The 22,899-nt window shown below is 39.5% G+C and overlaps 1 protein-coding gene and 2 long non-coding RNA genes across 5 annotated transcripts; 1 reads left to right on the top strand and 2 right to left on the bottom strand.

Annotated features, from left to right (window-relative positions):
- Nucleotides 1-5,051: 5,051 nt before the first annotated feature.
- On the top strand, nucleotides 5,052-8,341 carry LOC123877942. The gene is made up of 4 exons (XM_045924878.1): nucleotides 5,052-5,102; nucleotides 6,816-6,914; nucleotides 7,459-7,826; nucleotides 8,135-8,341. The coding sequence occupies exons 2-4, from the start codon at nucleotides 6,845-6,847 to the stop codon at nucleotides 8,339-8,341; spliced, it is 645 nt and encodes a 214-aa protein (XP_045780834.1). The 5' UTR covers nucleotides 5,052-5,102; nucleotides 6,816-6,844.
- Nucleotides 8,342-9,289: 948 nt separating this feature from the next.
- On the bottom strand, nucleotides 9,290-9,728 carry LOC123878191. 2 transcript variants are annotated; one of them, XR_006798778.1, is made up of 3 exons: nucleotides 9,572-9,728; nucleotides 9,441-9,493; nucleotides 9,290-9,340 (listed from the first exon to the last, which is right to left on the bottom strand). It is a non-coding gene; the product is annotated as an uncharacterized LOC123878191 (long non-coding RNA). The 2 variants fall into 2 exon arrangements; XR_006798779.1 differs by having other exon boundaries at nucleotides 9,441-9,728.
- Nucleotides 9,729-18,167: 8,439 nt separating this feature from the next.
- Nucleotides 18,168-18,606, bottom strand: LOC123878192. Of its 2 annotated transcripts, XR_006798780.1 has the most exons (3): nucleotides 18,450-18,606; nucleotides 18,319-18,371; nucleotides 18,168-18,218 (listed from the first exon to the last, which is right to left on the bottom strand). It is a non-coding gene; the product is annotated as an uncharacterized LOC123878192 (long non-coding RNA). The 2 variants fall into 2 exon arrangements; XR_006798781.1 differs by having other exon boundaries at nucleotides 18,319-18,606.
- Between the last annotated feature and the right edge of the window lie 4,293 nt (nucleotides 18,607-22,899).

Raw genomic sequence — 22,899 nt, forward strand, 5'->3', positions numbered from 1 at the left:
GTCGCAAGCTAGTGTTGAGTGATTACGTGAATAATATAATTAGAGGCTGGCTAAGCGTCTTACAGGCGAATACCCGGTAATACTGCGGGTAGCTCGAAAATACAATCAGTCTTTGACATTCAAATTGTTTATTTTGCAGAATTATTTTACATCATTTTGGCTTTTGCAGAAACATTTTACATCATTTTGGTTTTCATCAATAGAGAAAAGAGAAGTAGGCGCCTATTAATTCTTTTGATGAAGATCAAATCATGATGTTAGCGATGGGCGTGGTGCGAGAGGTGCGAGGTAGGTATCGTGATGGGTATCATTGTGGTGCTTGTTGCGACGTGAACAGCCCGCGCTCGGGACGCGAACTTCGCACGCGGCGCCGAAGGTCACTGACTATGGAGGACACACGCGCCGCAAGTTACAGACAGACGCGGACGATGAGCTATGGATATCCCGCCTCACCGCATGTTTATACAACGAAACCCTCTTAATATTATGGAGGTGATGAAAAAGACTCACGCCTTTTAGCAATGACAATTATGACGCAGAGATAAAAAAAAGATATGGAGTAAATTAGTGGCGTGGATTCGTGAAACACCCAACAAAAGTGAAGCTGAATACTGTCTCGCTAGTTCGTGCGAGCAACAATAAGCGCTGCCCAGATAGTCAAATGCATTTCAGCATTTTTGTATACATGTTACCGGTAATCTGTATGCTCTGGTATTGTAGAGATACCTAAACATTCCGTAGAATGCCTAAAACATTCAGGCAATGTACCAAATATTTTTTATTTCATACTATACCTAGGCGTTCTATATAATCTTCAAACAACAATAGGAAATGTATGAAATTCGAGATGTAAAATGTCTCCAGGATAAAATATTCGTAAACAAGTGCGATTATGTTTGTCTCTCAGTCAAAATCTGAGCACCCCTACTGCACGCAGTGTTGTCTGTCTCACCCCTAGAGTGTTTTTATAAAACTCGCGAAGGAGGTCCTGAACGAGCAAGCCATCGAGGCCGAGTGTATGTATGAACAGTTGCAGCACCAGAGGAACCGCCAATGCGTTGTCGGCTATTCAGAACTTTTTGGATCCGTTCCTTGAATAACCTCCAGCTGCACATGTTGAAACGAGGGCGCCTAAAAGGTGTGTTTGAAATGTAGTTAATTTATAGTTAATAAGTACTAACATATTTTTTAAGTTATCGTTACTAACACTTTGATTTAGGTTTAGCTACTAATATAGGATTAAGTAATGTTACTAACACATAAATATGGACTGTGTACAATGGTCTGAAATAAACTTTATTATTATTATTATAACCCCGTATTGAAATCCCGTGGGAGCCGCAGGTGGGAGATATTCAAACATTTGTCTGTTTTCCATCCATTAAAAAGTCATTAAAGAAGCTTCACTTCAATATTGGCAATCGCGCATCGCGTATGCTTCGCAGCACCACGCTCGCGGCGCGAGGCGCTAACGACAACATCAGTAGGTACGTGTTAAAGAAATTACTTTGCATGTCAAAGCTCAGCTCAAAGCGGCGCCGATACCTACCCTACCTTACCTACCCTTTCCTACCCTACCCTACCCTACTGCCAGTTGAATGCGGCGCGCGTAAACCATAAGGCAAATTACGATTTTATCATCAAATAGGATGACTCTCAGGATGAGTGATGAAAACAATTGGAAAATAAAATTTGTGCCTTTTGCCTTAGCTCGAGTACTTTTAGAGGCAATTTTAAAAATGGCAAACATAACTTTTGATTCCAATTAAACTGAAATTATGTGAAATGACACCACAGAAATCCAAATACTTTCTAAATCTGTGGATGACACTGTAGCTTTATTAAAAAAATATTTTCAAATCGGTCCAGAAGCCTCTAAAAAATCGGTGTACATAGTGCATACATTATAAAAAAAACGAGTCAACTTGAGAACCACCTCCATTTTGAAAGTCGGTTAAAAGGGCTCTTAAGCTGCAAAGATCGGCTACAACGTTTTTTTGTAAATATCTAGGTACTTTGTTTGAGAGAGCATCGAACCTTGAATCTCTATTCGTTGGAAAGTTAAACATTGAATAATGGATCAAACTCGGGCCAAATAGCACTCGTGATATTCCCGGGCGGGCGAAAAAACCTTATTGAGTTTTTCTGTCCAAAAAATCTCAGTAGCGCGGGATAGGGAAATTGGCGGTGATACACTCCCATGCCTCGAAGAGCATGTTAAGCTTAATCACTCTCCGATTGTGTCGGATTGCCGATCCATCGGACTAGAGTAAGGAAATTGAGCAAGCAGATTAATAGTCGTAGTATACCTACGACTCAAACTGCTGCCGTTGGATTTTACTACTGTTACATACTTAGCGACGGCGACGCGCCGCTCAGCCCATCCGACGTGCTTAGGGTAAGTATAGGTACCAATTTCTTTGGTGAAAACCTTATGCTCATTAGTGGATGTCCGACGACTGGAAGGATAATACCAATGTCAAATAGTTGATCAAAGCACCTACACAAATCTTTATGTACGAGTTGCAATGAAATTAGGTAGTTATCAAAAATACTCCCCTGCACTCCATCTGTTTACGTTGGCCCTAAACAAAGATTATTTAGCCACAGTATAAAGACACACTCAGTAGTCCGACGCCTTTGATCTCGTGGTAAATGACGACCCGTCACACAGGACCCTAACTACGCAGGCCAGTTCGGGACGCTCTTGTGTCCCGCACTTGCCGCACGATAGCTCAGTCTATAGACGACTTTTTTTTATTCAGATACAAGCTAGCCCTTGACTGCAATCTCACCTGGTGGTAAGTGATGATGCAGTCTAAGATGGAAGCGAGCTAACCTGGAAGGGGTATGACAGTGTTTATTAAACCCGTACCCCTTTGGTTTTTACACGGCATCGTACCAGAACGCTAAATCGCTTGGCGACACGGCTTTGCCGGTAGGGTGGTAACTAGCCGTGGCCGAAGTGTAATCAAATCCTCACTCTATGATTTAGCGTAGCAGGGCGAGCCGGCCAGCGAGTCATAAAACCTAAGTTATTTGCGTTCATAATCCTGGCAATAGCTTAATAGTTAATGCATCCCTCTCGCGATAAACTAGCGAATAAATCCCGCAAAGCCTATCGCGTCCATAAACTATACATTAGCGTAATCATGCGATACATCCGACAGCGGCCAAATTTAAAACATTTATCCATTACAGATACAATATCTCTCTGTCGGCTACGATGATCGCACATTGCGACGAGCCGCACGCGGCGCACGAGCTGCACGCGGCGCACGAGTCGCACGCGGCGCACGAGCCGCACGCGGCGCACGCGTCGCATTTTTAGCGTTTTGCAACCTTTCTATTCTCCCCGCATACGCCAGTGATGCACAATGAATAGCGCCATTTTGAATAGTTTTTATTATAATCTACTAGCTGCTGTCCGCGACTTCATTCGGTTTTATTAATCTCGCGGGAACTGTTTGATTTCTGGGATAAAAAGTAGCCTTCAGGTCGTTAACCAAATAATATTATATCCATGCAAAAAAATCACGTCGACCCGTTGCTCCGTTGCGACGTGATTGAAGGAAAAACCAATAAATCAAACACACTTTCACATTCATAATATGAGTATTGAGTAGTGTTTTCCCCTGACAAGTAGCTTCTCGCTGAATCACGTAAGAGACGCGCTACACGCAGCTCATACGACCTTTTTACCGCGAACTGACGATGAAACGACGATACGAGTGATAAACATAACCCCAATAGATCTAAAGCGCCGGGAAAATCTCGTGGCTTACGCGTTTCTCCGAGAAAGGTTCCTGTAATTTGTTTATTTTGAAGTCAACTAAGGAAAACTTAACACTTAAACTTATTGCGCAGCTTAGTGACTTCACAGCGAGCTTCAAATGCCAGTCGGTAGGCGATAATGACGAATGGAAAAGCCCGCGGCGGTTGCGGCTGCGGCCCGCAATGTGCGACCGCCATTATATCCGTTACAGATACAATATTTCTTTACTAATCCACAAAAACTAACGCCCCCCATTTATCTGAGCCCGTGCCCAAATGTTGTCCATTTGTAAAGCAATTTTTATCTCCCCCCTTTCCCCCGCTCCCCGCCCCCCGCTCCCCCGCCCCCGCCTCGCCACGTTCCCGGAGGAGCTCGCGACGTCCTCGGAATGAAAAACGTGCGCCGCCGCGCGCCAGTCCGACAAGTGACGTTCATTTGTTTTTTAACGCACAATGGCGCCTCATTAGAGCATACTGTGGAGCGCATTTGCAAGCTTTGACCGAGCGATAGCTTAGATTAGAGTAAGTTGCATATGAGAAGTTTTCCTAGAGCGCTCTCCATACAAACTTAGTTTGATTTGCATTCGAACTCAATAAACACGTTTTAGAAACTATATTAACTGTTTCTCAGATTTTTTTAGATTTCCGTAAAAATGTGTATTTGTAAGATAGATACACACATTCAAGGATTTGTATCTACATAGATGCGTAACATTGTGTAAAATCTTACGCCAGTGTAATGTTGAAGCGACACATTTTTACACTGACAAACTACAAGCACAGACTAGGTTCTGGAACGTGTCTACAAAATTTCATTGAGTTCGATTGGTTTTTTTTCAAATGAGAACCAAACTGAGGTTGTGTGGAGCGCATTACAAATAGTACCCTCTTAACTATTTCACTCATGTAGTTAGTAGCTTATTCGGCTGCAGATCATGAGTCGAACCAAATAGTTACTGTGCTTTTTGTTAAGAAACTGAAATAAAATTGAATTTAAATTCATTTCAGTATAGCAGCCCGAGTTAACGGATTGAGAAGCTGAGGCGGGAGCAGAGCGCACAGCTCGACGAACGATACGTGTTGGAGTCCAAAGCTGCTGAGACCTTCACTAGGTGGACAGATGACATCAAACGAGCAAGGAAACGCTCCAGCAGCAAGAGCGTCGCATGTGAAAGTCTCTACAGGAGATCCGTGTCCAGCGAGCATGTATAGCTCCATGGTCCAGCGGCACACGTCGGTTGATAACAACGACACTCAGAGAACAAGATTCAAACTTACGACAATGTGAAAAGGACTTGGCATATTTGGAGTATGTACAGTCAACGGCCGTAAGTTGTGTAGCACCTTAATGATCATATTCGCGTGGCACGGTTATGCACATATTATTATGCGTTAGATGTGTGTGGCGTGTTTATAGAAAAAGGTTATAAGTGCGACAATTTTTGATGCAATAGTTTCGTTGTTATAGTGCGTTTCATCGAATAGTACCTATGGCGTTATGTTGGCTTCCCTGTCTGTCCAAGTCATTGGCACCATATTTGCATAAAAAGACGCAGATTTTGTTTATTTTCATTTGATTTTCCTGAATGAATGAAATGAAAATCAAATGAAAATAAACAAAATCTGCGTCTTCTCATGCCAATATATGGTGCCAATGACCACCCAACAGACAGGGGAGCCAACATAACGCCATAGGTACTATCCGATGAAACGCACTATACTCGAATTATTCTGAGGCCGACAACCGAGCAGTAGGTATCCCACAGAGTCGGCAACACGCATCGAGTGGAAATATAAAACATGGCGGCTTATCGGCGGTTTATTGTTCCGCATTAAACGCAATCTGGGCGGCTTTGTTTGGTTTCCGCGCGACTGCGCCCGACCACACACAAATAAACAGATGCCGTTCACTAGAGGTGGACCACTTCACAGCTAGCACACTGAAAAGCTATTCCGCAGCGCTTGGGTTCGAGCCGGGTTCGCACTTCTAACTTTTTGGAGTTATGTGCGTTCTGAGCAATTAATGATCACTTTTTTCACAAGAAAACATCGTGAGGAAACCTGCATGCTTGAGAGTTCTCCGATAATATTTCAAAGGTGTATGAATATGCCAGTGCGGCCAGCGTGGCAGACTATGACCTAAACCCTTCTCATTCTGGGTGGTGAGCGGGCGGGCGGCGGTGAGTTGAGCATGATGATGTGATCACGTGTAGTCATATTGTGCTACCTGCTACTTAAAGTGAAAAATCACCAAGCAAAGTCTTGAAAATTATTACATTAATTAATCCCACTTTATTTGTTTAAACTTCGCGCGCACATGGTCATCAAACCGAGCTAAAGAGAGCGCGAGCGAGAGCAGTCGCATCGCTGCTGTTAGACAGCAAGAAACATCTAGGAATTTAGTTTAGTATTAATGTAGCAAGCAATCTTCTCCTAAGTTTTACAAAAAGCGAATTTCTGCTTTACAATCATTTAAATTTAATTTCCGTGAAAAGTCACCTAAGGAAAATAATAATTTCACCTTTATAGTAGCAGTCATGAGCATCGCTACTGTTTACACAATTAGTATAGTATATCATGTGAGGCAGATGTAAGGCCGATAGCACCCGCCCCCGCCTCACCGCGCGGTCGGACTCCGCTATCAGAGGAGCTGCCGTTGTATGTGGGTCAGGAGGCCCCTATGGATGGTAAAAAATTACGGCAGTTTAGAACAAAAAACGTTAGCATTTTATGTACTCACTTGATAATTCAATTCATTTTAATACGTATTATATTATGAATGCTAAAGTTCAAAGTAGGCATGCCTGGTTGAACTGTACCTAGAGGCCTTGAAAGTGACGTTTTCAAGGGATAGGTACAACAACTGTTTCGGTGCAATCGATTATACAACGGAATTTGATAGCGATATGTTAGACATACCTATTATAGAGCCAGGAATCAGAATAGATAATTGAAATAGATGTCTTTGAAACTGCTTTTTTTGTCCCACCGTTTTAATATACAAACGGAATGTATTTCCTACAATATTATTATATCGGTAGGTATTCAGTACAATGCAGCGAGTAACAGAATGCTGCTGGTGGGCGCGGCGGCGCTGCTGGCGGTCGCAGTGACGGCACGTGCGTCTGATCGCTCCGAAGGTTCGCTCGTTGTATTCATACACCTTAATAGAGCAATGCCTGCAGCGGCGATAGCCTAGTGGTTTTAGACTTCGATCTCCTTGTCGAGGGGTTCAATCCCGAGCCTGTAACTTTTCGCAGCTAACATCACTTCCTGAAGGAAAATATCGTGAGGAAACCTGTATGCCTGAGAGTTCTCCATACCTAATATTCTCAGAGGTGTGTGAAGTCTGCCAATCCGAATTTGGCCAACGCGGTGAAGACCTGTAGTAGAATAGTTAGTGGGCCGGCGCGAAGATGATAATGTGTTTTTAAGATTACTTAGAAACAAATAACTTTAGCCAACGACGAAACTTTGGGAACGATCTCTAGCGAGATGGAACGACAATAGGAGAGAGTGGGGTAATTAAGAACGGCGGGTAATTGGGAACTGCTCGGTAAGTAATACTTCAATATCTATTTTCAGCAGTGGTCATCTATCAGCTGAAATGATGATGAAACGTCGATGAAAACTTTGTTCAACCGAGTTCAAAAACAAGTTATAGATTTAATTTATTTGTTCCAGAAACAAAGGAATCAGAGAACAGGTCAAAAGACATCATCGAGAACCTGCGCCGGCAGTTAATGCGTCACAACTACGACTATTCGCATGAAACACCTCCAACCACTGAACCCCATAGACGAGCCGACGCCGACGTGCAGTTAGATAAACCACACGATAACATTAGTATTAATAATAATTACTATCTCACGAAACCAACCCGCCAGAGAAACAACAATCATGAAAATAGTGATATTGAGGATGTTATGGAGGAAACCGGAAATAAAACGAAACCGGAACATCCGGTATCGGAAAGAGATCTTTTTTATTACGTGGATGATGAAAAATTAATTAGCAAGAAATCAGACGATAGGAAATATAAAACTTTAAAGGTAATTATGGGTTCTATGATTTTAATTAAATTATCCTCCGCTTCTAAAGTCCTTTAAAAAAAAAAATCTTATACCTCAGTAACACTGTCTAGTTTCATAGACATTACCAGGCCGCGAGAAAACAAGATTTTGACTGTTAGGTTTTATTAAACCTCACGGATTTACCGTGCTCTCCGAGGCTCATAAAAAACAAAAAGCCAAAGCCGGTCACTCATCCAGTTAAAATCGATTGATATGAAGGTATACAGTCACTAGGCCGCGAGTTCCTCATACATGAAATATACCTAGTGAAATAACAAACTTCGCAGGTTAGACACCAGTTCCGTCGCAGCGGACAGAACCAATACATTCAAGAAGAAGGCGAAGAAGGGGTGGCCATCGTGAGCCTCCACAAAGCTCCCTTCCCCGACCTGCGCCTGCCGAACTCCCGCAGGCAGTACCAGCACGACCACGGGCAAGCCGCCGCTGACGAGGAGGAGCTTCCTCCGCCACCGGTCGATGACAGCGATCGATGAAGAGCAGTTGACTACCCGACTATGGCCCGTACCCATACGTACCCTTTCATTTATCCAAAACCCTGCTAATAAATAACATTGAAAACGTAAACATTCCTGCTCATATATTTCAGCAACGAAATCGCAGCGAGCTGACAAATCTCGCAACAAATCAACGCAACGGACGCCGTCCGACCGACAGCCAGTGGCCAGAGTAGTGGCCAGAAAGGTTGTAACATATCCAGGTCCTAGGTCTTTCAGGAACTCTAGGTGCGTTGCTAGGACCTAGACACGCTAACAGAATCAGCTCTGTACAGCCAGGGATTTATGTGGAAAAAGATAATTATTAAATTGAAACCTCGAGTACCTTAGAAATAGTTATTTAATTCTTCTGTTGTTGGTTATAGCTTTACAATTTATAGTTTACTCGACTAGTTACTGAGACATGAGAGAGGTATTATACAATCTCAAGGTGCTGTCCGCATTCAACGCACCTTAATTATGATCTTAGGTTACTCGACAATATGCTAAGTTACAATTTTATGAACGGATAAGTCACAATCTAGGGTAAACCATCAATTAATATAAATGTAAACAAAAATACTAAAGTAGTTGAATTAGCTTCACAAAAAAAATTAATATGTTGGAGAGAATCCACCTTAATATCCTGAAGACTTAGGAAAACACCTGTTCCGAAAAATCAACCTTCGCTCCGGACGCGCGGCTCATGCAGACTGTGGCCGTGTGTCATACGGACGAGCAGGGTAAAGGATGCAAGAGATTCCTATGGATTACTGGCGGTCCACGCTTCCTCAATCCAAACGTGAAGCGAGCAAAACGCGTGTTAACTCTCAAATTTCAGCGTTATTTTATAACCCAATCATGGTTTTTAAAATTATAAGGTTGTTAGGGGACCATGATGATGATTTTCTTATCAAATTGTTTAAATTTCAATTAAATTCCAAAAAAATTCTTAATCACAACAACATAACAACACGCACGTTTCACCCATGTCGCCACCTAAAAAGAAAAATGAAATTGCAAATTGGCGACACGCTTATTTCGGGTAGGGGAGCCTTACATCTTTCTAATAAATTTTTGAGAGAAATGATTCACTTACCAAATCGTGATGGCCGACACCCACCCGCCGCGTGGTAGAACTTTATCCTAAAACTGTAACAAGGAATCATAAATTCACAACACCATCGAAAAGTGGACGAATTGATCTCGCACGAATAAACTCACACATACCATTTTTAGCAAAACTCCCAGCCTAAACTATCGTTATCCTTTTTAAAATTTGTAACTACGACATCTTCCTGCAAGGCGAATCGAAAAGAGAAAGACAAGCTGTCACACCAAATTCTTTTTCTTTTTCTTTTTTTTTTCTGGCCCCAGATTCCTGACCACCTGTCAGTTTTAAAAATAACTCCCTAACTCATGTGAAATTTTTACAAATGTATTTTATAGATCCTTTTATAAGGAAAATATTTAAACAAACGTAAATTAATAATTAGTAATAATAAATAAATTCTTTTATGATGTCTGTTACAAGCATCACACCAAGATGCCGAACTAGTTCCACCCGCCCCGCACAGGTGTCGCTAGTCGTAAGGAGATCAGTGATTTAAAGTTATATGTTTTCTTTTAATATTTATATACACTAAATACCACACGTTACAATACCCCCTCCCCCGGAAAAAGGTTCAACGAAGGGGAACCGCTCGCTGCCCTCAGCGATCACGATGAAGCACTGAAATTAAAAGAAATTCAAAAAAAACAAAATATATAACCACTGATTCCTAAACAAACAGAAGACTACAATAACTATTTCTATTTATCTTACCTATTCTATTTCTGGGAGTTTTGAAATGTTTTAGGCTAATGTTACTATACTAGTTTTATAACTATGGAATTTAACTATACAACTACAAATTCTGCTATTTATAGGACGACCAGAAGTTGCTTGGACCTTGGCATCATTCACTGTAAACGGCGTACGTAATAATACAGCAATGCATCTAGGCCTACGGTCTTTGCAGCTTGATCTTACAATATACTAAAACAGTATAACTGTTATGATACAGGAGACAGAGTCTCCGGATACTTTTTCGGTATATACAAGAACCGACTATCCTCAGTGTGTGGATACCTTCTTAGCATCAATACGACCTAAACAAAACACTGGGATAAAATAGTCTCTGTGCAAAGCACAGCAAAGGACAAATTGATTTCCTAATTGTCTGGAACAAGGTCCTAGCGTCAATATGAGCTAACAAGACATAGGAATACTATAATCTCTGTGCAACAAAATGCACAGCAAAAGAGAAATACGAAAATCCCTAACCTTCGAGTATATGATTCGTATTTCAGAAGAAATATATACACCATGGTTGAAAGGTTTGTTGATTGTCTCAGATCAATCATGAGTCATCGATCCGCCTCCATCTCACCCCTATCACTCTTGCATTATACTATAACATACATCACGCATTCTATTTATCACTCTCACTCTTTCCTTGCATTATGCTACTTCATTCATCACGCATTTATACTTGGTAGTAACTTATTCCAAATTAAGTTTACCACTTCCTTACACTTTAGTATGTGAGCACTTATAATGTTCACACACGGGTTGGGATTGAACATGTCTGAGTTACAATTTATACCTTTAAATCCTTTATATGCCAGGAACCTATTTTTGTACCATCTAGTCTTTCTAATTCATACACCAGTGGAGATAAAACTCTTGTAACCCTACATTTCTCATACTTCGGAGCTAATTTTGACATTTTGAATTTTCCAGCGTCACTCTGAGTATAAGTAGACTTCCATACAAGATCTCCAACTGAAAACTTGGCGTTCCTTCGCCTAAGGTTATAATGAGATGCATTTTTAGCATGTGCTTGATGTAATTTTTCACGTACCTTATCAAAAATCTCTTCCAAACTTTTAAATTCCCCTGCATACTCCTCGCGTGGCATACCCACTCTATATTCTTTATCTGTATCCCGATAGAAGTTTCCATTTATGACAGGTTCGCGACCGTGAACCAAGAAAAATGGTGAAAACCCTGTGGATTCGTTTATTGCACTATTTATAGCGAATTGAATCTTATTCAGGTTTTGATCCCATGAACGATGGTTGTCCTCCACATAAGACGCGACAGCCGTCATAATGGTTTTATTATAACGTTCTACCAAATTTACCTGGGGGGTGTATTTCGGAGTATAATGAAGTTTTGGTATATTGTAGCGCGCAATGACATTTTTGAATTCTGAACCTGTCATTTGGCTGCCATTGTCAAGGATTATGGTTTCTGGCGTCCCATGTACCAAAACGACATCATTTTCGAAATGTTTAGCCACCAAGGCTGAAGTTGCACGACGTAAGGGAAAAAGAAGTGTATATTTCGAAAAGCAACACGTAATTACCAAAAGGAAGGTGTAACCGGATCGGGATCGTGGCAACGGACCAACCAAATCCACTGACACTACCTGAAACGGTCGCGAACAAACCTTCGGTTTACCCATTAAACCGGGCGTTGCCTGTGTAGAGTGTTTATACGCTTTACATACATCACATGCATTCACAAATTCTAACACATCTTTATACATTCCTGGCCAAAAATACCTAAGACATAAACGTCTATGTGTTTTGAAAATACCTAAATGACCTGCTGTAGCCTCGCTATGATTTTCTCGAATGATTTTAGATCTCATTCCCTTAGGAACTACCTCTTTCCAATCAAATTCACTAGTGAGATTATATTTACTTTTACTAAATCGATAAAGAGTATTATCTTTAATCATGAAATTTGGAAAGTTTGTCGGATGAGATCTACAACCATTTAAAATTCTATCGTACCATTCATCTCTCATACTCATTGTAGGCGTGGATGGAGCCGTATGGATGGTCTCTACCTTCATAAGACGTGATAAGGCATCAGGGACCACATTATCGGTGCCTTTTCGATGTTCGATTTCAAAATTGAACTGAGACAGGCGACAACCCCACCGAGCTAACCTACCTGAAGGGTTTTCTAAATTCAAGAACCACTTCAGTGATGAATGATCTGTTACGATTTTGAATGTTCGAGAACCTAGATATGCTTGAAATTTTTCTACTGAGAATATTACGGCTAACGCCTCACGCTCAGTAGCGCTATAATTCCTTTCACTTTTATTCAAGGACCTACTTACGTATGCAATCGGATGTTCATGACCATCGATATTCTGAGACAGCATACCTCCTAAACCGTACGACGATGCGTCGCAATGCACGATGAAAGGCTTTTCAAAGTCTGGAACGGCTAGGACAGGAGCAGAGACTAACGCATTTTTCAGCACCGTGAAGGCTTCCTCTGCGTCGTCGGTCCACTGGAACTTCGGCGCGTTTTTTCCTTTGCTGGTAAGCTTGTTCAGCGGAGCTGCAATAGTTGAAAAGTTACGAATAAATCTCCTGTACCAAGAGCAAGTACCTAAAAATACCTTTACATCACGAGCATTTGTCGGAGTAGGGAAGTTTAAAATTGCTGCTATTTTCTCTGGGTCTGTCCGTAAACCGTATTCGTCAACGACATATCCTAAGTATTTGATCGACTCTCTGAAGAATTTACATTTGTCAAAAGACACTGTTAAATTAGCCGATTTCAATTTGTCCAAAACTCGGTTCAGTAATAGCAAGTGAGTTGAAAAATCCGACGAGCAAATAACTATATCGTCGATATAACAAAATACATAACCATTTTCAATGTCACTGCAAAAATTTTGGTTAATTAACATGTCCATAAGTCGTTGTTGACGAGCAGGGGCGTTGCATAAACCAAAAGGCATAACCTTGAACTTGAATAACCCGCGACCTGGGACGGTGAAGCTAGTTTTTTCCTGAGAGCTATTTGACAGAGGGATCTGCCAAAACGAAGAGGATAAATCTATGGTTGATAAGAACTTTGCTTCTTTCAAGCTGTCCAAGATCTGAGGGATGTAAGGAATTGCATAAGAGTCACCCTTAGTAATAGCATTTAGCTTCCTGCAATCTAGACAAAACCTCCAGTCACCATTTGCTTTCTTGACCAAAATAGCTGGATTATTCCATGGACTTTCACTGGTAGTGACGACATCTAGCGCAAGCATTCTGTCTAATTCAGCTTGTAAAGCTGACTTTTTGTCCGGGGACATAGGATATTGTTTCACCCGAACCGGCGCAGAATTGCCTGTGTCAATTACATGCTCTATCAACGATGTCCTTCCTAGACCCTTCTTGTCAAATGAAATATCATTGTATTTATCTATTATGGCTTTGGCTATTTCTTTTTGATCAAAGTTCAAGTTATTGAATGGTTGAATGGAATGTACATTTTTCTTCGTTATTGTGTTGCAAAAGCTTTCAGGTGAACGTATATAGTCTATATTTTCAAATATTTCTGGGGCTACATTAAACGCCTTCCAGAAATCGCATCCTAGTATTAAATCTGAAGTTACTGCAGGCACAACATAAAATTTAATAGCACAAGTTTTACTATTGAAAGTCACAGGTATATACATATGTCCTAATGACTCTAACTGGATTCCATTTGCAACAGTGCAAGAATTATCAATAAAATTGTTAAAGTTATAACCCAATTTGATAAAATATGTATGAGAGTTGTTACCAAGAATAGATATACATGCGCCAGAATCTAGCAAACCATAAACTTTTATATCTCCTATATTACATCCCAAATATGGCCTAATATCATCTTTTTGTGGGGAAAATCGAACTGTAAAAATCGAATCATAATTTTTGAATTTTGACATTTTTTTACTTAAAGTGTTACAGTTCGAGTTATTTAGTTTTTTGGATCAGTTTTCTTATTTTTATTACAATTTGGGCAAGTTAACTTTGTAAAACCTGGAGTTTTACAAGTAAAGCAATGAACCTTCCGTTTAACAAACTGTTTAGAAACATTGTTTGATGGACAATGACAACAGTTATTCGATGGATTTGGATTTTTATGGTTATTGTTCTTATTACCATTTTCCCTACATAAATATTGTTTATTTGGAGGTTGCTGATCATGAACCTTATTTTGTTGAATTTTTGGTTCTGATATACTAGGCTTTTTGCCCCTACTATCCACAAAAGCCACTGTTTTATTCTTGGGCTTATAAGAAAACTCAGGAGTTATAATATTTGTTGGTTTTCCAGGCTCTGAGAATAATGTAGCACGCTGGCTAGCAGCTTCTATCTTTTTGCAACTCTCTTTTAACTGTGAAATTGAATCAATTTGAACTAGTGCTAACTGTTGAGAGAAATTTGGGCGTATGTTATGTAATAAAATCTCTAGTTTAGCTGCTTCTGACAGTTGTGTCCTTAAGCGAGCAAACAGACAAGCCATAACAGAGAAATAAATATGAGTAGGCTCTTCTACCCCCTGTGTTCTGGCACGAATTTCACCCAGTAGACGATAGTCATAATCGACCGGATCAAATTCCTCCAATATTAGATTTTTAAGATCAGACCACGTACATACCTGATGTTTTAATCCTCGGAACCAAATGAGAGCTTGATCACTAAATAACTGTGCTGCAGACCTGAACAGTTTGGCATCCGAAACCCCGTAGCAACCCTGTAACTCTTCTATCCGTTCAATGAATGAGCGAGGATCCGTGGTGCCGTTGAACTTAACGTTCCATTTGGCTACATTCTTGTCACTGGAACACTCGAAGAGCGAAGATTCATGAACTATTGCTGCAGAAGATGAAGTTGAAGCAGGAGTTTCTGAAACGTTAATGGTTGGAGTTTCAATTTTTTCAAGTAATGAATCAAGCCTACTTTTAAGTTCTATCTTTTTTGTTAACACCGCTGATTCCTCAGTTGAAATCCTATTCAATCGATGGTAAAGGTGGTAGGCTAGGGCTTCTGCTCTAGCTAGCGATACCTTCTCTTTATACACATCCCATTTATCTAACAAAGCTACTAGTTCATCTAATTTTTCACCTATAATTTGAAATTCAGAATCCGCTTTAAAAGGTGTTTCTATTATGGCCTCAGAAGGACATTCTAAAATAAGCTTGCGCATCTGTCTTCTGAGGGCATCGACAGTATTTCCAGGAGTATCCGCACGTATGGACACTTCATAGACTAATTCATCCTTTCTAAGGGAGTGAAATTGTATAGCTCTGGACTTTTCCATGTTAAGTAATTGATGGTATACACAATTACAATATAAAACTTAAGTTAATTATATAACAATTAAGTTAACAATTAGTCAAACAGTTATTAATTTAAACTGATAAGAAATATTTGTAACACTGAAAAGAAAGCATTAATTAAAATATTATCCTTAAATTTCACTTAAATTGATGGTTTACCTACAATATTTTCAAACTACTATGTGTCATATGACAACCCTGGGTGTATTGAACTGATTTCATAAAAACTAAGTTAATTTTTGAACAAATATAAACAAATAATAGTATTTAAATTAAATTACAGGACGAACACTGTAGCCTGTGTGAAACAAAAGTTTTAAAACCCAAAAAGCGCCACTGTAGCACTCGGGAGAAAAAATATAGTGTATAATTTAAATATGAAAATTTTTGAAGTTGTTGAGTGCCACTGTAACACTCAGGGGAAAACAAAATATAGTTAATACCCGTTGGAGCGCCACTGTAACATATCCAGGTCCTAGGTCTTTCAGGAACTCTAGGTGCGTTGCTAGGACCTAGACACGCTAACAGAATCAGCTCTGTACAGCCAGGGATTTATGTGGAAAAAGATAATTATTAAATTGAAACCTCGAGTACCTTAGAAATAGTTATTTAATTCTTCTGTTGTTGGTTATAGCTTTACAATTTATAGTTTACTCGACTAGTTACTGAGACATGAGAGAGGTATTATACAATCTCAAGGTGCTGTCCGCATTCAACGCACCTTAATTATGATCTTAGGTTACTCGACAATATGCTAAGTTACAATTTTATGAACGGATAAGTCACAATCTAGGGTAAACCATCAATTAATATAAATGTAAACAAAAATACTAAAGTAGTTGAATTAGCTTCACAAAAAAAATTAATATGTTGGAGAGAATCCACCTTAATATCCTGAAGACTTAGGAAAACACCTGTTCCGAAAAATCAACCTTCGCTCCGGACGCGCGGCTCATGCAGACTGTGGCCGTGTGTCATACGGACGAGCAGGGTAAAGGATGCAAGAGATTCCTATGGATTACTGGCGGTCCACGCTTCCTCAATCCAAACGTGAAGCGAGCAAAACGCGTGTTAACTCTCAAATTTCAGCGTTATTTTATAACCCAATCATGGTTTTTAAAATTATAAGGTGGTTAGGGGACCATGATGATGATTTTCTTATCAAATTGTTTAAATTTCAATTAAATTCCAAAAAAATTCTTAATCACAACAACATAACAACACGCACGTTTCACCCATGTCGCCACCTAAAAAGAAAAATGAAATTGCAAATTGGCGACACGCTTATTTCGGGTAGGGGAGCCTTACATCTTTCTAATAAATTTTTGAGAGAAATGATTCACTTACCAAATCGTGATGGCCGACACCCACCCGCCGCGTGGTAGAACTTTATCCTAAAACTGTAACAAGGAATCATAAATTCACAACACCATCGAAAAGTGGACGAATTGATCTCGCACGAATAAACTCACACATACCATTTTTAGCAAAACTCCCAGCCTAAACTATCGTTATCCTTTTTAAAATTTGTAACTACGACATCTTCCTGCAAGGCGAATCGAAAAGAGAAAGACAAGCTGTCACACCAAATTCTTTTTCTTTTTCTTTTTTTTTTCTGGCCCCAGATTCCTGACCACCTGTCAGTTTTAAAAATAACTCCCTAACTCATGTGAAATTTTTACAAATGTATTTTATAGATCCTTTTATAAGGAAAATATTTAAACAAACGTAAATTAATAATTAGTAATAATAAATAAATTCTTTTATGATGTCTGTTACAAGCATCACACCAAGATGCCGAACTAGTTCCACCCGCCCCGCACAGGTGTCGCTAGTCGTAAGGAGATCAGTGATTTAAAGTTATATGTTTTCTTTTAATATTTATATACACTAAATACCACACGTTACAATACTGTAACATATCCAGGTCCTAGGTCTTTCAGGAACTCTAGGTGCGTTGCTAGGACCTAGACACGCTAACAGAATCAGCTCTGTACAGCCAGGGATTTATGTGGAAAAAGATAATTATTAAATTGAAACCTCGAGTACCTTAGAAATAGTTATTTAATTCTTCTGTTGTTGGTTATAGCTTTACAATTTATAGTTTACTCGACTAGTTACTGAGACATGAGAGAGGTATTATACAATCTCAAGGTGCTGTCCGCATTCAACGCACCTTAATTATGATCTTAGGTTACTCGACAATATGCTAAGTTACAATTTTATGAACGGATAAGTCACAATCTAGGGTAAACCATCAATTAATATAAATGTAAACAAAAATACTAAAGTAGTTGAATTAGCTTCACAAAAAAAATTAATATGTTGGAGAGAATCCACCTTAATATCCTGAAGACTTAGGAAAACACCTGTTCCGAAAAATCAACCTTCGCTCCGGACGCGCGGCTCATGCAGACTGTGGCCGTGTGTCATACGGACGAGCAGGGTAAAGGATGCAAGAGATTCCTATGGATTACTGGCGGTCCACGCTTCCTCAATCCAAACGTGAAGCGAGCAAAACGCGTGTTAACTCTCAAATTTCAGCGTTATTTTATAACCCAATCATGGTTTTTAAAATTATAAGGTTGTTAGGGGACCATGATGATGATTTTCTTATCAAATTGTTTAAATTTCAATTAAATTCCAAAAAAATTCTTAATCACAACAACATAACAACACGCACGTTTCACCCATGTCGCCACCTAAAAAGAAAAATGAAATTGCAAATTGGCGACACGCTTATTTCGGGTAGGGGAGCCTTACATCTTTCTAATAAATTTTTGAGAGAAATGATTCACTTACCAAATCGTGATGGCCGACACCCACCCGCCGCGTGGTAGAACTTTATCCTAAAACTGTAACAAGGAATCATAAATTCACAACACCATCGAAAAGTGGACGAATTGATCTCGCACGAATAAACTCACACATACCATTTTTAGCAAAACTCCCAGCCTAAACTATCGTTATCCTTTTTAAAATTTGTAACTACGACATCTTCCTGCAAGGCGAATCGAAAAGAGAAAGACAAGCTGTCACACCAAATTCTTTTTCTTTTTCTTTTTTTTTTCTGGCCCCAGATTCCTGACCACCTGTCAGTTTTAAAAATAACTCCCTAACTCATGTGAAATTTTTACAAATGTATTTTATAGATCCTTTTATAAGGAAAATATTTAAACAAACGTAAATTAATAATTAGTAATAATAAATAAATTCTTTTATGATGTCTGTTACAAGCATCACACCAAGATGCCGAACTAGTTCCACCCGCCCCGCACAGGTGTCGCTAGTCGTAAGGAGATCAGTGATTTAAAGTTATATGTTTTCTTTTAATATTTATATACACTAAATACCACACGTTACAATACCCCCTCCCCCGGAAAAAGGTTCAACGAAGGGGAACCGCTCGCTGCCCTCAGCGATCACGATGAAGCACTGAAATTAAAAGAAATTCAAAAAAAACAAAATATATAACCACTGATTCCTAAACAAACAGAAGACTACAATAACTATTTCTATTTATCTTACCTATTCTATTTCTGGGAGTTTTGAAATGTTTTAGGCTAATGTTACTATACTAGTTTTATAACTATGGAATTTAACTATACAACTACAAATTCTGCTATTTATAGGACGACCAGAAGTTGCTTGGACCTTGGCATCATTCACTGTAAACGGCGTACGTAATAATACAGCAATGCATCTAGGCCTACGGTCTTTGCAGCTTGATCTTACAATATACTAAAACAGTATAACTGTTATGATACAGGAGACAGAGTCTCCGGATACTTTTTCGGTATATACAAGAACCGACTATCCTCAGTGTGTGGATACCTTCTTAGCATCAATACGACCTAAACAAAACACTGGGATAAAATAGTCTCTGTGCAAAGCACAGCAAAGGACAAATTGATTTCCTAATTGTCTGGAACAAGGTCCTAGCGTCAATATGAGCTAACAAGACATAGGAATACTATAATCTCTGTGCAACAAAATGCACAGCAAAAGAGAAATACGAAAATCCCTAACCTTCGAGTATATGATTCGTATTTCAGAAGAAATATATACACCATGGTTGAAAGGTTTGTTGATTGTCTCAGATCAATCATGAGTCATCGATCCGCCTCCATCTCACCCCTATCACTCTTGCATTATACTATAACATACATCACGCATTCTATTTATCACTCTCACTCTTTCCTTGCATTATGCTACTTCATTCATCACGCATTTATACTTGGTAGTAACTTATTCCAAATTAAGTTTACCACTTCCTTACACTTTAGTATGTGAGCACTTATAATGTTCACACACGGGTTGGGATTGAACATGTCTGAGTTACAATTTATACCTTTAAATCCTTTATATGCCAGGAACCTATTTTTGTACCATCTAGTCTTTCTAATTCATACACCAGTGGAGATAAAACTCTTGTAACCCTACATTTCTCATACTTCGGAGCTAATTTTGACATTTTGAATTTTCCAGCGTCACTCTGAGTATAAGTAGACTTCCATACAAGATCTCCAACTGAAAACTTGGCGTTCCTTCGCCTAAGGTTATAATGAGATGCATTTTTAGCATGTGCTTGATGTAATTTTTCACGTACCTTATCAAAAATCTCTTCCAAACTTTTAAATTCCCCTGCATACTCCTCGCGTGGCATACCCACTCTATATTCTTTATCTGTATCCCGATAGAAGTTTCCATTTATGACAGGTTCGCGACCGTGAACCAAGAAAAATGGTGAAAACCCTGTGGATTCGTTTATTGCACTATTTATAGCGAATTGAATCTTATTCAGGTTTTGATCCCATGAACGATGGTTGTCCTCCACATAAGACGCGACAGCCGTCATAATGGTTTTATTATAACGTTCTACCAAATTTACCTGGGGGGTGTATTTCGGAGTATAATGAAGTTTTGGTATATTGTAGCGCGCAATGACATTTTTGAATTCTGAACCTGTCATTTGGCTGCCATTGTCAAGGATTATGGTTTCTGGCGTCCCATGTACCAAAACGACATCATTTTCGAAATGTTTAGCCACCAAGGCTGAAGTTGCACGACGTAAGGGAAAAAGAAGTGTATATTTCGAAAAGCAACACGTAATTACCAAAAGGAAGGTGTAACCGGATCGGGATCGTGGCAACGGACCAACCAAATCCACTGACACTACCTGAAACGGTCGCGAACAAACCTTCGGTTTACCCATTAAACCGGGCGTTGCCTGTGTAGAGTGTTTATACGCTTTACATACATCACATGCATTCACAAATTCTAACACATCTTTATACATTCCTGGCCAAAAATACCTAAGACATAAACGTCTATGTGTTTTGAAAATACCTAAATGACCTGCTGTAGCCTCGCTATGATTTTCTCGAATGATTTTAGATCTCATTCCCTTAGGAACTACCTCTTTCCAATCAAATTCACTAGTGAGATTATATTTACTTTTACTAAATCGATAAAGAGTATTATCTTTAATCATGAAATTTGGAAAGTTTGTCGGATGAGATCTACAACCATTTAAAATTCTATCGTACCATTCATCTCTCATACTCATTGTAGGCGTGGATGGAGCCGTATGGATGGTCTCTACCTTCATAAGACGTGATAAGGCATCAGGGACCACATTATCGGTGCCTTTTCGATGTTCGATTTCAAAATTGAACTGAGACAGGCGACAACCCCACCGAGCTAACCTACCTGAAGGGTTTTCTAAATTCAAGAACCACTTCAGTGATGAATGATCTGTTACGATTTTGAATGTTCGAGAACCTAGATATGCTTGAAATTTTTCTACTGAGAATATTACGGCTAACGCCTCACGCTCAGTAGCGCTATAATTCCTTTCACTTTTATTCAAGGACCTACTTACGTATGCAATCGGATGTTCATGACCATCGATATTCTGAGACAGCATACCTCCTAAACCGTACGACGATGCGTCGCAATGCACGATGAAAGGCTTTTCAAAGTCTGGAACGGCTAGGACAGGAGCAGAGACTAACGCATTTTTCAGCACCGTGAAGGCTTCCTCTGCGTCGTCGGTCCACTGGAACTTCGGCGCGTTTTTTCCTTTGCTGGTAAGCTTGTTCAGCGGAGCTGCAATAGTTGAAAAGTTACGAATAAATCTCCTGTACCAAGAGCAAGTACCTAAAAATACCTTTACATCACGAGCATTTGTCGGAGTAGGGAAGTTTAAAATTGCTGCTATTTTCTCTGGGTCTGTCCGTAAACCGTATTCGTCAACGACATATCCTAAGTATTTGATCGACTCTCTGAAGAATTTACATTTGTCAAAAGACACTGTTAAATTAGCCGATTTCAATTTGTCCAAAACTCGGTTCAGTAATAGCAAGTGAGTTGAAAAATCCGACGAGCAAATAACTATATCGTCGATATAACAAAATACATAACCATTTTCAATGTCACTGCAAAAATTTTGGTTAATTAACATGTCCATAAGTCGTTGTTGACGAGCAGGGGCGTTGCATAAACCAAAAGGCATAACCTTGAACTTGAATAACCCGCGACCTGGGACGGTGAAGCTAGTTTTTTCCTGAGAGCTATTTGACAGAGGGATCTGCCAAAACGAAGAGGATAAATCTATGGTTGATAAGAACTTTGCTTCTTTCAAGCTGTCCAAGATCTGAGGGATGTAAGGAATTGCATAAGAGTCACCCTTAGTAATAGCATTTAGCTTCCTGCAATCTAGACAAAACCTCCAGTCACCATTTGCTTTCTTGACCAAAATAGCTGGATTATTCCATGGACTTTCACTGGTAGTGACGACATCTAGCGCAAGCATTCTGTCTAATTCAGCTTGTAAAGCTGACTTTTTGTCCGGGGACATAGGATATTGTTTCACCCGAACCGGCGCAGAATTGCCTGTGTCAATTACATGCTCTATCAACGATGTCCTTCCTAGACCCTTCTTGTCAAATGAAATATCATTGTATTTATCTATTATGGCTTTGGCTATTTCTTTTTGATCAAAGTTCAAGTTATTGAATGGTTGAATGGAATGTACATTTTTCTTCGTTATTGTGTTGCAAAAGCTTTCAGGTGAACGTATATAGTCTATATTTTCAAATATTTCTGGGGCTACATTAAACGCCTTCCAGAAATCGCATCCTAGTATTAAATCTGAAGTTACTGCAGGCACAACATAAAATTTAATAGCACAAGTTTTACTATTGAAAGTCACAGGTATATACATATGTCCTAATGACTCTAACTGGATTCCATTTGCAACAGTGCAAGAATTATCAATAAAATTGTTAAAGTTATAACCCAATTTGATAAAATATGTATGAGAGTTGTTACCAAGAATAGATATACATGCGCCAGAATCTAGCAAACCATAAACTTTTA

This window comes from Maniola jurtina, chromosome 25 (genome assembly GCF_905333055.1).
Source record: "Maniola jurtina chromosome 25, ilManJurt1.1, whole genome shotgun sequence".
Lineage (NCBI taxonomy): Eukaryota > Metazoa > Arthropoda > Insecta > Lepidoptera > Nymphalidae > Maniola > Maniola jurtina.

Bases quoted from the DNA above. Each gene is read 5' to 3' on its own strand.
- LOC123877942 (XM_045924878.1), top strand. From the start codon at position 6,845: ATGCTGCTGGTGGGCGCGGCGGCGCTGCTGGCGGTCGCAGTGACGGCA. The intron at 6,915-7,458 runs GTTCGCTCGTTG...TATTTGTTCCAG, and splicing joins TGCGTCTGATCGCTCCGAAG to AAACAAAGGAATCAGAGAAC. The intron at 7,827-8,134 runs GTAATTATGGGT...CAAACTTCGCAG, and splicing joins GGAAATATAAAACTTTAAAG to GTTAGACACCAGTTCCGTCG.